The sequence below is a fragment of the Chiloscyllium plagiosum genome, unplaced genomic scaffold, assembly GCF_037043375.1.
Source record: "Chiloscyllium plagiosum isolate Xiang-an unplaced genomic scaffold, Cpla_swu_hap1 HiC_scaffold_46, whole genome shotgun sequence".
Taxonomy (NCBI): Eukaryota; Metazoa; Chordata; class Chondrichthyes; order Orectolobiformes; family Hemiscylliidae; genus Chiloscyllium; species Chiloscyllium plagiosum.
The window spans coordinates 1,699,902-1,715,708 of record NW_028270184.1 but is presented as its reverse complement, the minus strand read 5'-3'; the positions used below and the strand labels follow the sequence as shown (position 1 = coordinate 1,715,708).

At 63.1% G+C, this 15,807-nt stretch overlaps 1 protein-coding gene across 1 annotated transcript; it reads left to right on the top strand.

The window, feature by feature from the left end:
* The first annotated feature begins 1,029 nt into the window (after positions 1 to 1,029).
* ints5 (integrator complex subunit 5) lies at positions 1,030 to 14,703 on the top strand. The gene is made up of 2 exons (XM_043682581.2): positions 1,030 to 1,869; positions 11,682 to 14,703. Exons 1-2 carry the CDS (start codon positions 1,814 to 1,816, stop codon positions 14,560 to 14,562), a joined length of 2,937 nt encoding a protein of 978 aa, XP_043538516.2. The 5' UTR covers positions 1,030 to 1,813; the 3' UTR covers positions 14,563 to 14,703.
* Positions 14,704 to 15,807: the final 1,104 nt, after the last annotated feature.

The following is a 15,807-nucleotide window of genomic DNA, read 5'->3' as shown; positions in this document are numbered from 1 at the left end:
TAGTGAGCTGTTAATCCAGAAACCCAGGTGGTGTCGAGGGGACCCTGGTTCAAATCCTGCCAAGGCAGATGCTGGAATTTGAATTCAATAAAAATCTGGAATTAAGAATCTAATGATAACCATTGCCAATTGTCAGGGGGGAAAAAAACCCACCTGGGTCACTAATGTTCTTTCGGGAGGGAAATTGCTGTCCTTATCAGGCCTGGCCTCCAGGTGACTCCAGACCCCAGCAATGGGGTTGACTCTTGATGGGCAATAAATGCTGGCCTAGCCAGTGATGCTCACATCCTGTGAAAGAATTTTTAAAAATTAATTTTAACCAAATGAATATATGTGTGAAAATAAAAAATCAGAAGCAGCAGTAGTCTATTCAGCCCCTCCAGCCTGCTCCACCATTCAATAAGATCATGGCTGATCTATTTATAATTTGCATTCCACATTTCCATCTATCCCAGTAACCTCTGATACCCTTTCATAAGAAAAGTCTATCTACCTCTGCCTTAAAAATATTCAATGACCCTGCCTCCAAGACCACCTGAGGCTGAGATTCCAAAGGGTAAAACCTTCAGAGAAAATATTTCTCCTCATCTCTGTCCAAAGGGGAAAACCCTCATTTTAAAGCAGTGCAAACACAACAGGGCAGGATTACCCCTCCTTTCAGCCCTTACTCTGAATTCTAGGGATGTGTGGTAGTTTTTCAGTTCAGTAAGTGTTCAACACTCTGAGGTCTAGATCCCACTAACCCCACTGTATGCCCCCTCTCCCCCAATATTGTCTGTTCCTGTGGCTGTCCCTCAGTTACTCTGCAATGATCTCACTCCAGTTCCTTATGTGCATGCCTGGTGCTTTAGTGAGGGCCGGTGCCGTACAGAAACGAAGCCTTTCATGGCAAAATGTATTTATTTTTTAATTTTCCGAATTCTTTTTGTTTCCTACAAATGTGATCTTACGTATCTGTATCTAAGTACCTTTCTACCTACGATGGTGCTGTAAATTTGAGTATGTGACAAAAATGTGTCTTATTTCTAACTTACTCTTTAAACATTGTAATGCAACCACTTTTCTTTTTATTCCTCGTTTGTATCTAAGATTTCTTCCCACAGACGATGCACTGAGGATGGTGCCACAACAGGTAACGTAAACCTTTTCATTGTACTCCTGTACTTGAGTACACACGACAATAAAGGATATTCTGATTCAAATTCTAAAACTAATTCAATTCAAAAAGGATCAATGTTAACGGAAAGCAATTTGCAAAGTCCTGGGACATTGCAATGGGACACTGTTTGAAAGCAATCTCTCGTCACCACTCCACCATTTCAAACCCCTGTCATTTCCTTGGGCAGGTGGTTGTCAGGCCCTGATGGCAGGTGGCGTTAGGGTGCTATATAAATGCAAAAGGGAAACCTTTGCATTTGGTTCAGCATTCGGTGGACCTTGTAGGAAACCCATTAAGTTAAAACTCATTAAAGTTATATTTACTTTCGTCTGACATATCCTGCCCAAGGTCATGGAACAGGCAATATTTCATGTCCCACCAGTTTGCTGATGGGGAGGGGGGGAACATTCTTAATCCCGGAACCAGACTCAAGGCAAAGGGGCGCTCCAGCCGGAACCTTTATAGAGAGGGACAGGCCGCGGCCGGAAGCGGGTTGAGGGGGAGCGGATTGCGGGCGGCTCCCGCTGGGAATCAATCGATCGAGTCAGTGAGGGGGCGGCGGCGGCGGCAGAGCGCCCGGGACTCGGAGTGCGCTCGGGCCGTCTCCGTCCTGCGGGGTTATCCCACGGTGCGGCTCCGGGTTCCGGCGGGTTCATGGCGGCGGCGGCGGCGGCGATGGAGGGAAACTGCAGCCTGCGGGCGGCCATCAGGCGAGTGGGCGCATGCGCGGCTCCGGGCCCGGGGGTACGCGTGCGCACCGCTCCCCACGCTGCTGCACCGCCCCCTCTGGAAGAGGGAGGAAGTGCAACGTGACTGTTTTGTTGACGTTGACATTTCCCATTGTCAACCTGCAGGGGGCAGTCTAGCACACTCCCCCCCCCCCCACCCCCAAACCCCCACCACCACACCATCCCCCCCCAACCCCCCCACGCCAGCCTCTGTCCCTCAGCACTGACCCTCTGACAGTGCCCACTCCCTCAGCACTGACCCTCCGACAGTGCCCACTCCCTCAGCACTGACCCTCCGACAGTGCCCGCTCCCTCAGCACTGACCCTCCGACAGTGCCCGCTCCCTCAGCACTGACCCTCTGACAGTGCCCACTCCCTCAGCACTGACCCTCTGACAGTGCCCACTCCCTCAGCACTGACCCTCGGACAGTGCCCACTGCCTCAGCACTGACCCTCCGACAGTGCGGCACTCCCTCAGCACTGACCCTCTGACAGTGCCCACTCCCTCAGCACTGACCCTCGGACAGTGCCCGCTCCCTCAGCACTGTCCCTCTGACAGTGCCCGCTCCCTCAGCACTGTCCCTCTGACAGTGCCCACTCCCTCAGCACTGACCCTCGGACAGTGCCCGCTCCCTCAGCACTGACCCTCCGACAGTGCCCGCTCCCTCAACACTGACCCTCCGACAGTGCCCACTCCCTCAGCACTGACCCTCCGACAGTGCCCACTCCCTCAGCGCTGACCCTCTGACAGTGCCCACTCCCTCAGCACTGACCCTCTGACAGTGCGGCACTCCCTCAGCACTGACCCTCCGACAGTGCCCACTCCCTCAGCACTGACCCTCCGACAGTGCCCACTCCCTCAGCACTGACCCTCCGACAGTGCCCACTCCCTCAGCACTGACCCTCCGACAGTGCCCACTCCCTCAGCACTGACCCTCCGACAGTGCCCGCTCCCTCAGCACCGACCCTCTGACAGTGCCCGCTCCCTCAGCACTGACCCTCTGACAGTGCGGCACTCCCTCAGCACTGACCCTCCGACAGTGCCCACTCCCTCAGCACTGACCCTCCGACAGTGCCCACTCCCTCAGCACTGACCCTCCGACAGTGCCCGCTCCCTCAGCACTGACCCTCCGACAGTGCCCGCTCCCTCAGCACTGACCCTCCGACAGTGCCCACTCCCTCAGCACTGACCCTCCCACAGTGCCCACTCCCTCAGCACTGACCCTCCGACAGTGCCCACTCCCTCAGCACTGATCCTCCGACAGTGCGGCACTCCCTCAGCACTGACCCTCTGACAGTGCGGCACTCCCTCAGCACTGACCCTCCCACAGTGCCCACTCCCTCAGCACTGACCCTCCGACAGTGCCCACTCCCTCAGCACTGACCCTCCGACAGTGCCCACTCCCTCAGCACTGACCCTCGGACAGTGCCCACTCCCTCAGCACTGACCCTCTGACAGTGCAGCACTCCCTCAGCACTGACCCTCTGACAGTGCAGCACTCCCTCAGCACTGACCCTCTGACAGTGCAGCACTCCCTCAGCACTGACCCTCCCACAGTGCCCACTCCCTCAGCACTGACCCTCCCACAGTGCCCGCTCCCTCAGCACTGACCCTCCCACAGTGCCCACTCCCTCAGCACTGACCCTCGGACAGTGCCCGCTCCCTCAGCACTGTCCCTCCGACAGTGCCCACTCCCTCAGCACTGACCCTCTGACAGTGCAGCACTCCCTCAGCACTGACCCTCCCACAGTGCCCACTCCCTCAGCACTGACCCTCCGACAGTGCCCGCTCCCTCAGCACTGACCCTCCGACAGTGCCCACTCCCTCAGCACTGACCCTCCCACAGTGCCCACTCCCTCAGCGCTGACCCTCCGACAGTGCAGCACTCCCTCAGCGCTGACCCTCTGACAGTGCAGCACTCCCTCAGCGCTGACCCTCCGACAGTGCCCTCTCCCTTAGCACTGACCCTCGGACAGTGCCCGCTCCCTCAGCACTGTCCCTCCGACAGTGCCCACTCTCTTAGCACTGACCCTCGGACAGTGCCCGCTCCCTCAGCACTGACCCTCTGACAGTGCCCACTCTCTCAGCACTGACCCTCCGACAGTGCGGCTCTCCCTCAGCACTGACCCTCCGACAGTGCCCACTCCCTCAGCACTGACCCTCCGACAGTGCCCACTCCCTCAGCACTGACCCTCGGACAGTGCCCGCTCCATCAGCACTGACCCTCTGACAGTGCAGCACTCCCTCAGCACTGACCCTCTGACAGTGCCCGCTCCCTCAGCCTTGACCCTCGGACAGTGCCCGCTCCCTCAGCACTGACCCTCTGACAGTGCAGCACTCCCTCAGCGCTGACCCTCTGACAGTGTCCACTCCCTCAGCACTGTCCCTCCGACAGTGCCCACTCCCTCAGCGCTGACCCTCTGACAGTGCAGCACTCCCTCAGCGCTGACCCTCTGACAGTGTCCACTCCCTCAGCACTGTCCCTCCGACAGTGCCCACTCCCTCAGCACTGACCCTCTGACAGTGCAGCACTCCCTCAGCACTGACCCTCTGACAGTGCCCACTCCCTCAGCACTGACCCTCGGACAGTGCCTGCTCCCTCAGCCTTGACCCTCGGACAGTGCCCGCTCCCTCAGCACTGACCCTCTGACAGTGCAGCACTCCCTCAGCGCTGACCCCCTGACAGTGTCCACTCCCTCAGCACTGTCCCTCCGACAGTGCCCACTCCCTCAGCGCTGACCCTCTGACAGTGCAGCACTCCCTCAGCGCTGACCCTCTGACAGTGTCCACTCCCTCAGCACTGTCCCTCCGACAGTGCCCACTCCCTCAGCACTGACCCTCTGACAGTGCAGCACTCCCTCAGCACTGACCCTCTGACAGTGCCCACTCCCTCAGCACTGACCCTCGGACAGTGCCCGCTCCCTCAGCACTGACCCTCCGACAGTGCCCACTCCCTCAGCACTGACCCTCTGACAGCGCCCGCTCCCTCAGCACTGACCCTCCGACAGTGCCCACTCCCTCAGCGCTGACCCTCCGACAGTGCCCACTCTCTCAGCGCTGACCCTCCAACAGTGTCCACTCCCTCAGCACTGACCCTCGGACAGTGCCCGCTCCCTCAGCACTGTCCCTCCGACAGTGCCCGCTCCCTCAGCACTGTCCCTCCGACAGTGCCCACTCCCTCAGCACTGACCCTCTGACAGTGCCCACTCCCTCAGCACTGACCCTCTGACAGTGCCCGCTCCCTCAGCACTGACCCTCGGACAGTGCCCGCTCCCTCAGCACTGACCCTCCGACAGTGCCCACTCCCTCAGCACTGACCCTCCGACAGTGCCCAATCCGTCAGCACTGACCCTCCCACAGTGCCCACTCCCTCAGCACTGACCCTCCCACAGTGCCCACTCCCTCAGCACTGACCCTCTGACAGTGCAGCACTCCCTCAGCACTGACCCTCCGACAGTGCCCACTCCCTCAGCACTGACCTTCCGACAGTGCCCACTCCCTCAGCACTGACCCTCCGACAGTGCCCACTCCCTCAGCACTTACCCTCCGACAGTGCCCGCTCCCTCAGCACTGTCCCTCTGACAGTGCCCACTCCCTCAGCACTGACCCTCTGACAGTGCCCACTCCCTCAGCACTGACCCTCCGACAGTGCCCGCTCCCTCAGCACTGACCCTCCGACAGTGCCCGCTCCCTCAACACTGACCCTCCGACAGTGCCCGCTCCCTCAGCACTGACCCTCCCACAGTGCCCACTCCCTCAGCACTGACCCTCCGACAGTGCCCACTCCCTCAGCACTGACCCTCCGACAGTGCCCACTCCCTCAGCACTGACCCTCCGACAGTGCCCGCTCCCTCAGCACTGACCCTCCGACAGTGCCCACTCCCTCAGCACTGACCCTCCCACAGTGCCCACTCCCTCAGCACTGACCCTCCGACAGTGCCCACTCCCTCAGCACTGACCCTCCGACAGTGCCCACTCCCTCAGCACTGACCCTCTGACAGTGCAGCACTCCCTCAGCACTGACCCTCCGACAGTGTCCACTCCCTCAGCACTGTCCCTCCGACAGTGCCCACTCCCTCAGCACTGTCCCTCCGACAGTGCCCACTCCCTCAGCGCTGACCCTCTGACAGTGCAGCACTCCCTCAGCGCTGACCCTCTGACAGTGCAGCACTCCCTCAGCGCTGACCCTCTGACAGTGTCCACTCCCTCAGCACTGTCCCTCCGACAGTGCAGCACTCCCTCAGCACTGACCCTCCGACAGTGCCCACTCCCTCAGCACTGTCCCTCCGACAGTGCCCACTCCCTTAGCACTGACCCTCGGACAGTGCCCGCTCCCTCAGCACTGTCCCTCCGACAGTGCCCACTCCCTTAGCACTGACCCTCGGACAGTGCCCGCTCCCTCAGCACTGACCCTCTGACAGTGCCCACTCCCTCAGCACTGACCCTCCGACAGTGCGGCTCTCCCTCAGCACTGACCCTCCGACAGTGCCCACTCCCTCAGCACTGACCCTCCGACAGTGCCCACTCCCTTAGCACACACCCTCCGACAGTGCCCACTCCCTCAGCACTGACCCTCGGACAGTGCCCACTCCCTCAGCACTGACCCTCGGACAGTGCCCACTCCCTCAGCACTGACCTTCCGACAGTGCCCACTCCCTCAGCACTGACCCTCGGACAGTGCCCGCTCCCTCAGCGCTGACCCTCTGACAGTGCCCGCTCCCTCAGCGCTGACCCTCCGACAGTGCCCGCTCCCTCAGCGCTGACCCTCCGACAGTGCCCACTCCCTCAGCGCTGACCCTCCGACAGTGCCCACTCACTCAGCACTGTCCCTCCGACAGTGCCCACTCCCTCAGCACTGTCCCTCCGACAGTGCCCACTCCCTCAGCACTGACCCTCTGACAGTGCCCACTCCCTCAGCACTGACCCTCTGACAGTGCCCACTCCCTCAGCACTGACCCTCGGACAGTGCCCGCTCCCTCAGCACTGACCCTCCGACAGTGCCCACTCCCTCAGCACTGACCCTCCGACAGTGCCCAATCCCTCAGCACTGACCCTCCCACAGTGCCCACTCCCTCAGCACTGACCCTCCCACAGTGCCCACTCCCTCAGCACTGACCCTCTGACAGTGCAGCACTCCCTCAGCACTGACCCTCCGACAGTGCCCACTCCCTCAGCACTGACCTTCCGACAGTGCCCACTCCCTCAGCACTGACCCTCCGACAGTGCCCACTCCCTCAGCACTGACCCTCTGACAGTGCCCACTCCCTCAGCACTGACCCTCCGACAGTGCCCGCTCCCTCAGCACTGTCCCTCCGACAGTGCCCGCTCCCTCAGCGCTGACCCTCTGACTGTGCCCACTCCCTCAGCGCTGACCCTCCGACAGTGCCCACTCCCTCAGCACTGACCCTCCGACGTTGCGGCGCTCCCTCAGCACTGACCCTCCGACGTTGCGGCGCTCCCTCAGCACTGACCCTCCAACAGTGCCCACTCACTCAGCACTGACTCTCGGACAGTGCCCGCTCCCTCAGCACTGTCCCTCCGACAGTGCCCACTCCCTCAGCACTGTCCCTCCGACAGTGCCCACTCCCTCAGCACTGACCCTCGGACAGTGCCCGCTCCCTCAGCACTGACCCTCGGACAGTGCCCGCTCCCTCAGCACTGACCCTCCGACAGTGCCCACTCCCTCAGCACTGACCCTCCGACAGTGCCCAATCCCTCAGCACTGACCCTCCCACAGTGCCCACTCCCTCAGCACTGACCCTCCCACAGTGCCCACTCCCTCAGCACTGACCCTCTGACAGTGCAGCACTCCGTCAGCACTGACCCTCCGACAGTGCCCACTCCCTCAGCACTGACCTTCCGACAGTGCCCACTCTCTCAGCGCTGACCCTCCAACAGTGTCCACTCCCTCAGCACTGACCCTCGGACAGTGCCCGCTCCCTCAGCACTGTCCCTCCGACAGTGCCCACTCCCTCAGCACTGACCCTCTGACAGTGCCCACTCCCTCAGCACTGACCCTCTGACAGTGCCCACTCCCTCAGCACTGACCCTCGGACAGTGCCCGCTCCCTCAGCACTGACCCTCCGACAGTGCCCACTCCCTCAGCACTGACCCTCCGACAGTGCCCAATCCGTCAGCACTGACCCTCCCACAGTGCCCACTCCCTCAGCACTGACCCTCCCACAGTGCCCACTCCCTCAGCACTGACCCTCTGACTGTGCAGCACTCCCTCAGCACTGACCCTCCGACAGTGCCCACTCCCTCAGCACTGACCTTCCGACAGTGCCCACTCCCTCAGCACTGACCCTCCGACAGTGCCCACTCCCTCAGCACTTACCCTCCGACAGTGCCCGCTCCCTCAGCACTGTCCCTCCGACAGTGCCCGCTCCCTCAGCGCTGACCCTCTGACTGTGACCACTCCCTCAGCGCTGACCCTCCGACAGTGCCCACTCCCTCAGCACTGACCCTCCGCCGTTGCGGCGCTCCCTCAGCACTGACCCTCCGACGTTGCGGCGCTCCCTCAGCACTGACCCTCCGACAGTGCCCACTCCCTCAGCACTGACTCTCCGACAGTACCCGCTCCCTCAGCACTGACCCTCTGACAGTGCCCACTCCCTCAGCACTGACCCTCTGACAGTGCCCACTCCCTCAGCACTGACCCTCTGACAGTGCCCGCTCCCTCAGCACTGACCCTCCGACAGTGCCCGCTCCCTCAACACTGACCCTCCGACAGTGCCCGCTCCCTCAGCACTGACCCTCCCACAGTGCCCACTCCCTCAGCACTGACCCTCCGACAGTGCCCACTCCCTCAGCACTGACCCTCCGACAGTGCCCACTCCCTCAGCACTGACCCTCCGACAGTGCCCGCTCCCTCAGCACTGACCCTCCGACAGTGCCCACTCCCTCAGCACTGACCCTCCCACAGTGCCCACTCCCTCAGCACTGACCCTCCGACAGTGCCCACTCCCTCAGCACTGACCCTCCGACAGTGCCCACTCCCTCAGCACTGACCCTCTGACAGTGCAGCACTCCCTCAGCACTGACCCTCCGACAGTGTCCACTCCCTCAGCACTGTCCCTCCGACAGTGCCCACTCCCTCAGCGCTGACCCTCTGACAGTGCAGCACTCCCTCAGCGCTGACCCTCTGACAGTGCAGCACTCCCTCAGCGCTGACCCTCTGACAGTGTCCACTCCCTCAGCACTGTCCCTCCGACAGTGCAGCACTCCCTCAGCACTGACCCTCCGACAGTGCCCACTCCCTCAGCACTGTCCCTCCGACAGTGCCCACTCCCTTAGCACTGACCCTCGGACAGTGCCCGCTCCCTCAGCACTGTCCCTCCGACAGTGCCCGCTCCCTCAGCACTGACCCTCTGACAGTGCCCACTCCCTCAGCACTGACCCTCCGACAGTGCGGCTCTCCCTCAGCACTGACCCTCCGACAGTGCCCACTCCCTCAGCACTGACCCTCCGACAGTGCCCACTCCCTTAGCACAGACCCTCCGACAGTGCCCACTCCCTCAGCACTGACCCTCGGACAGTGCCCACTCCCTCAGCACTGACCCTCGGACAGTGCCCACTCCCTCAGCACTGACCTTCCGACAGTGCCCACTCCCTCAGCACTGACCCTCGGACAGTGCCCGCTCCCTCAGCACTGACCCTCTGACAGTGCCCACTCCCTCAGCACTGACCCTCCGACAGTGCCCGCTCCCTCAGCGCTGACCCTCCGACAGTGCCCACTCCCTCAGCGCTGACCCTCCGACAGTGCCCACTCACTCAGCACTGACCCTCGGACAGTGCCCGCTCCCTCAGCACTGTCCCTCCGACAGTGCCCACTCCCTCAGCACTGTCCCTCCGACAGTGCCCACTCCCTCAGCACTGACCCTCTGACAGTGCCCACTCCCTCAGCACTGACCCTCTGACAGTGCCCACTCCCTCAGCACTGACCCTCGGACAGTGCCCGCTCCCTCAGCACTGACCCTCCGACAGTGCCCACTCCCTCAGCACTGACCCTCCGACAGTGCCCAATCCCTCAGCACTGACCCTCCCACAGTGCCCACTCCCTCAGCACTGACCCTCCCACAGTGCCCACTCCCTCAGCACTGACCCTCTGACAGTGCAGCACTCCCTCAGCACTGACCCTCCGACAGTGCCCACTCCCTCAGCACTGACCTTCCGACAGTGCCCACTCCCTCAGCACTGACCCTCCGACAGTGCCCACTCCCTCAGCACTGACCCTCCGACAGTGCCCACTCCCTCAGCACTGACCCTCCGACAGTGCCCGCTCCCTCAGCACTGTCCCTCCGACAGTGCCCGCTCCCTCAGCGCTGTCCCTCCGACAGTGCCCGCTCCCTCAGCGCTGACCCTCTGACTGTGCCCACTCCCTCAGCGCTGACCCTCCGACAGTGCCCACTCCCTCAGCACTGACCCTCCGACGTTGCGGCGCTCCCTCAGCACTGACCCTCCGACGTTGCGGCGCTCCCTCAGCACTGACCCTCCAACAGTGCCCACTCACTCAGCACTGACCCTCGGACAGTGCCCGCTCCCTCAGCACTGTCCCTCCGACAGTGCCCACTCCCTCAGCACTGTCCCTCCGACAGTGCCCACTCCCTCAGCACTGACCCTCTGACAGTGCCCACTCCCTCAGCACTGACCCTCGGACAGTGCCCGCTCCCTCAGCACTGACCCTCCGACAGTGCCCACTCCCTCAGCACTGACCCTCCGACAGTGCCCAATCCCTCAGCACTAACCCTCCCACAGTGCCCACTCCCTCAGCACTGACCCTCCCACAGTGCCCACTCCCTCAGCACTGACCCTCTGACAGTGCCGCACTCCGTCAGCACTGACCCTCCGACAGTGCCCACTCCCTCAGCACTGACCTTCCGACAGTGCCCACTCCCTCAGCACTGACCCTCCGACAGTGCCCACTCCCTCAGCACTGACCCTCCGACAGTGCCCACTCCCTCAGCACTGACCCTCCAACAGTGCCCGCTCCCTCAGCGCTGACCCTCTGACTGTGCCCACTCCCTCAGCGCTGACCCTCCGACAGTGCCCACTCCCTCAGCACTGACCCTGCGACGTTGCGGCGCTCCCTCAGCACTGACCCTCCGACGTTGCGGCGCTCCCTCAGCACTGACCCTCCGACAGTGCCCACTCCCTCAGCGCTGACCCTCCGACAGTGCCCACTCCCTCAGCACTGACCCTCCGATGTTGCGGCGCTCCCTCAGCACTGACCCTCCGACGTTGTGGCGCTCCCTCAGCACTGACCCTCCGACAGTGCCCGCTCCCTCAGCACTGACCCTCCGACAGTGCTCACTCCCTCAGCACTGACCCTCCGACAGTGCTCACTCCCTCAGCACTGACCCTCCGACAGTGCTCACTCCCTCAGCACTGACCCTCCGACAGTGCTCACTCCCTCAGCACTGACCCTGCGACAGTGCCCACTCCCTCAGCGCTGATCCTCCGACAGTGCCCACTCCCTCAGCACTGACCCTCCGACAGTGCGGCCCCCCCTGACAGTGCGGCCCCCCTGACAGTGCGGCCCCCCGACAGAGCGACCCCCCCGACAGTGGAGAAAAGAGGCAGTGGGAGGCGTGGCTGGGGGTGGGGAAGGTTGAGGAGAATGTTTTGTTTGTGGAAGTGAGTTGTTGTGAAAAGGGAGGGAGAGAAACTGGAGGAGGAGGAATCTGCGGTGAGGTGTGGTGTTGGGGGGATGACTCGGGGAGATCTCTCGGAGGGCAAGCATGGTATGTGATGGGCTGAATGGCCTGGTACTGATTTCCCCATTCGGTTGCAGTTCGCAGGAGCTGCTGCAGGAGATGAAGGCGTTTATCAGCGGCATTGACCAGGTACACGGTCACAAGCTGTCGGTGAAGGAGCACGCCCGCTGCGGGATCTTGCTGCTCCGGAACCTGCCCCCAGCCCGGGCCGCAGTCCTCGAGCACCTGCGGGGGGTCTTCGACGAGTACGTGAGCGGCTACATCCTGGAGCTGAACCGGGAAGGGGCGGGCGGACCCCCAGGAATGTCTCAGCCCGGCCTGGACGACGTCACCCAGGAGATTCAGGGCGTGCTGTCTGAGTTTGTGCAGTCCAACCCCAAGGCCTGGGCTCCGCTGGTCTCGGCCTGGTCCATCGAGCTGATGGGGCAGCTCAGCAGTAAATATTCCAGCTGGCACCAGGTGCCACACACCAGCAGCCTGAACGAGCTGCTCCATCTCTGGATGTCATGCAAGGCCACCCGGGTGCTGATGGAGATCTATGTGCAGTGCCTGTCCTCTATGATCAGCAGCTGCCCAGACGCCTGCGTGGACGCCCTCCTGGACACTTCGGTGCAGCACTCACCACACTTTGACTGGGTGGTGGCTCACATCGGCTCCTCCTTCCCCAACACCATCATCAGCCGGGTGCTGTCCTGTGGCCTGAAGGATTTCTGTATGCACGGAGCCTCCTCTGTGATGGACCCCCTCTTCCCATCACTGGCAGACAAGCGGGTGCCCAAGATGGCGTCGGTCGTGGGCATTCTGGGCCACCTGGCCACTCGTCACTCGGACAGCATTAGGCAGGAGCTGCTGCTGATGTTCCAGGAGAGCCTGAGGCCTAGCCGGGAGCCCCAGCACAACGCCACGGTTCCCTTCCTGCTGCAGCTGGCTGCCATGTCCCCGGCGCTGCTGGGCACGGTCTCCGGTGAGCTGGTGGACTCTCTGACCCCTCCGGTGTTGGAGCAGCTCCAGCAGCAGTTTGCCGGGCTGAGCCGGGACGATGCCGATAACCTGCTGGGGCTGGTGGTGCACCTGATCTGCCAGGCCGGGCCCGGGGCCTACCACATCCTCCAGTTCCTGGTCAACACCGCCATGCCGGCCTCGGTCATCACCACGCCAGGCCTGGTGGTCAGGGATGGGGTCCGGGAGGCCTGTCACCGTATCATCCAGCTGCTCCTCCTCAACCTGCAGAAGCTGGTCTATAACCGTCCCCTGGGAGGCCCTGGGGAGAGCCAGACCCCTCGCACCGTCCCCTTCTTTGAGGAGCTGAAGTCCCGGGTCAGGGACCTGTGCCAGGAGACCCTGAGGCTGGAGCGGAAGAGGCATCTCTGGCAGCACCAGCTGCTGGCCTTGCTCTGCGTCTACAGCGGGCAGAGCTGTGCCACTGAGGCTCTGGGCCACCTCCTGGTGCTGGCACGGAGCCCCGAGGAGCTGACCTTGGCCATCAGGCTGCACGACCAGCTCTCAGCCTCGGTGCCAGGGCTGCTGCAGGCCACTGTCAGGCGCTGCGTGGACGGGCTGCACTCCTCCAGCCTGCCTGAGACCCAGGCCGCCCAGCTCCTGACTAACCTGGCCCTGCTGCTGCAGCGGGACGGGGAGGAGAGGGAAGCTGAAGGGGAGGACGGCGAGCTGAGTGAGGAGGAAGGGTCCGCTCTCCCCTCCCCCTCCGCCATAGGTCGGGGCCTAGCTGAGGCCCTGTCCTCCCATGTGAGGGACCTGGGCCAGCTGCTGAGGCGCCCAGAGGCTCGGCTCTCTGAGGTGGCCGCCGCTCTGCTCTCGGCGGTGCCCCTTCCCCCTTCCCCGGGCCCCGCCCTGCTCTCGGGCCTAGCCCAGGCCGGAGTCTGTCACTTCCTGAGGGCCCTGAGGCACGGCCGGCATGGCTCAGCCCAGGACAGCTCCCGGTTGCTGGGCCGGCTCAGCTCAGTCTCTCCCAGCGCCCTGCGGGTCGTCCTGCAGCAGCTGGTCCGCTCTGCCACCCAGGAACCTGGCCTGTTCGGCGGGACCCCCTGGGGAAGCCCCAGGCCCCAGGAGCCCCTGGCCCCTGCTCCCGGAGACTCCCTGCTGGACGTGAACCGCCGCTTTGGCACTGCCGTCAACTTCGGGGGCAGCGTTTGGGCCGTCTTCCATGCTGGCATCATCGGGCGTGGTCTGAAACCCTCAGCCTCCTTAGTCTCCCCTTCGCCCTCCTCCCCAGGGCCTCTGGAAGCCTCTGAAAACCTATACCAGCTGCTGAGCCTGTTGGTGAGGTGTGGCAGCCAATGGAGGAGACCCCTAGCACAGCCTGAGGGTGGTCTGGCCGTGCCCCCCATTAACCCAGAGGCTGCCAAGGCTGTGGCCATGGCCCTGGTAGAGGAGCTGTGCCCAGATGTCACTAACAGCGAGCTGGCCTGGCCCACTGAGGACCATGCCCGCAACACTGTAGAACGGGATCTGCAAATCCGCAACCACTTTGAGGGGAACCCGCTGTTCTTCCCCCTGCTGCAGCTGGTGGCCCTGGGGAGGCCAGCTCTCTGTTACTGCTCGGTGCTGCTCCGGGGTCTTCTGGCCACCCTGATGGCCCACTGGGAGGCTTCCCGGGACAGCCTGACCACCAGCACCCGGTGGCAGCTCCAGGCTTCCTGCTGGCTGGTATCCTGTATGGGCGAGGGGCAGCTCCTGCCACCCGTGCTGAGTAACATGCACGAGATCTTCCACCTCCTCACCCCCTTCGAGGTGCACCTCCTGCTGCTCACCGTCTGGGATTACATGAAGGACAATGGCCCCCTGCCCCAGAAGTTCACCTTTGACCCCGAGCAAGGCCAGTTTTACCGGGACTTCACGCGGGACGGTGACACCAGCAAGTACCTGGACGTCCTGCACAGCATCCTCCACAAGAACATCGAGCAACTCGGCCACTTGTGTGGTCGCTTTCAGATCTGATCCGGGCTCTGCCATCGCCATTCGCCATCGCACAGGGCAGGGGCTGCGGGATTCCACAGAGAGGACCATTCACTGACACATCACCAACGGGATCACCCGACACACACCGTCCCCGATCACCCGATCACCCGACACACACCGTCCCCGAACACCCGATCACCCGACACACACCGTCCCCGAACACCCGATCACCCGACACACACCATCCCCACCCCCCGAACACCCGACACACACCGTCCCCGAACACCCGATCACCCGACACACACCGTCCCCGAACACCCGATCACCCGACACACACCGTCCCCGAACACCCGATCACCCGACACACACGGTCCCCGAACACCCGATCACCCGACACACACCGTCCCCACCCCCCGATCACCCGACACACACCGTCCCCACCCCCCGATCACCCGACACACACCGTCCCCGAACACCCGATCACCCGACACACACCGTCCCCGAACACCCGATCACCCGACACACACCATCCCCACCCCCCGATCACCCGACACACACCATCCCCACCCCCCGAACACCCGACACACACCGTCCCCGATCACCCGATCACCCGACACACACCGTCCCCGAACACCCGATCACCCGAAACACACCGTCCCCGAACACCCGATCACCCGACACACACCGTCCCCGAACACCCGATCACCCGACACACACCATCCCCAACCCCCGATCACCCGACACACACGGTCCCCGAACACCCGATCACCCGACACACACCGTCCCCGAACACCCGAACACCCGACACACACCGTCCCCGATCACCCGATCACCCGACACACACCGTCCCCACCCCCCCCGATCACCCGACACACACCGTCCCCGAACACCCGATCACCCGACACACACCGTCCCCGAACACCCGATCACCCGACACACACCGTCCCCGAACACCCGATCACCCGACACACACCGTCCCCGAACACCCGATCACCCGACACACACCGTCCCCACCCCCCCCGATCACCCGACACACACCGTCCCCGAACACCCGATCACCCGACACACACCGTCCCCGAACACCCGATCACCCGACACACACCGTCCCCGAACACCCGATCACCCGACACACACCGTCCCCGAACACCCGAACACCCGACACACACTGTCCCCACCCCCCCCGATCACCCGACACACACCGTCCCCACCCCCCCCCGATCACCCGACACACACCGTCCCCACCCCCCGATCACCCGACACACACCGTCCCCACCCCCCGATCAC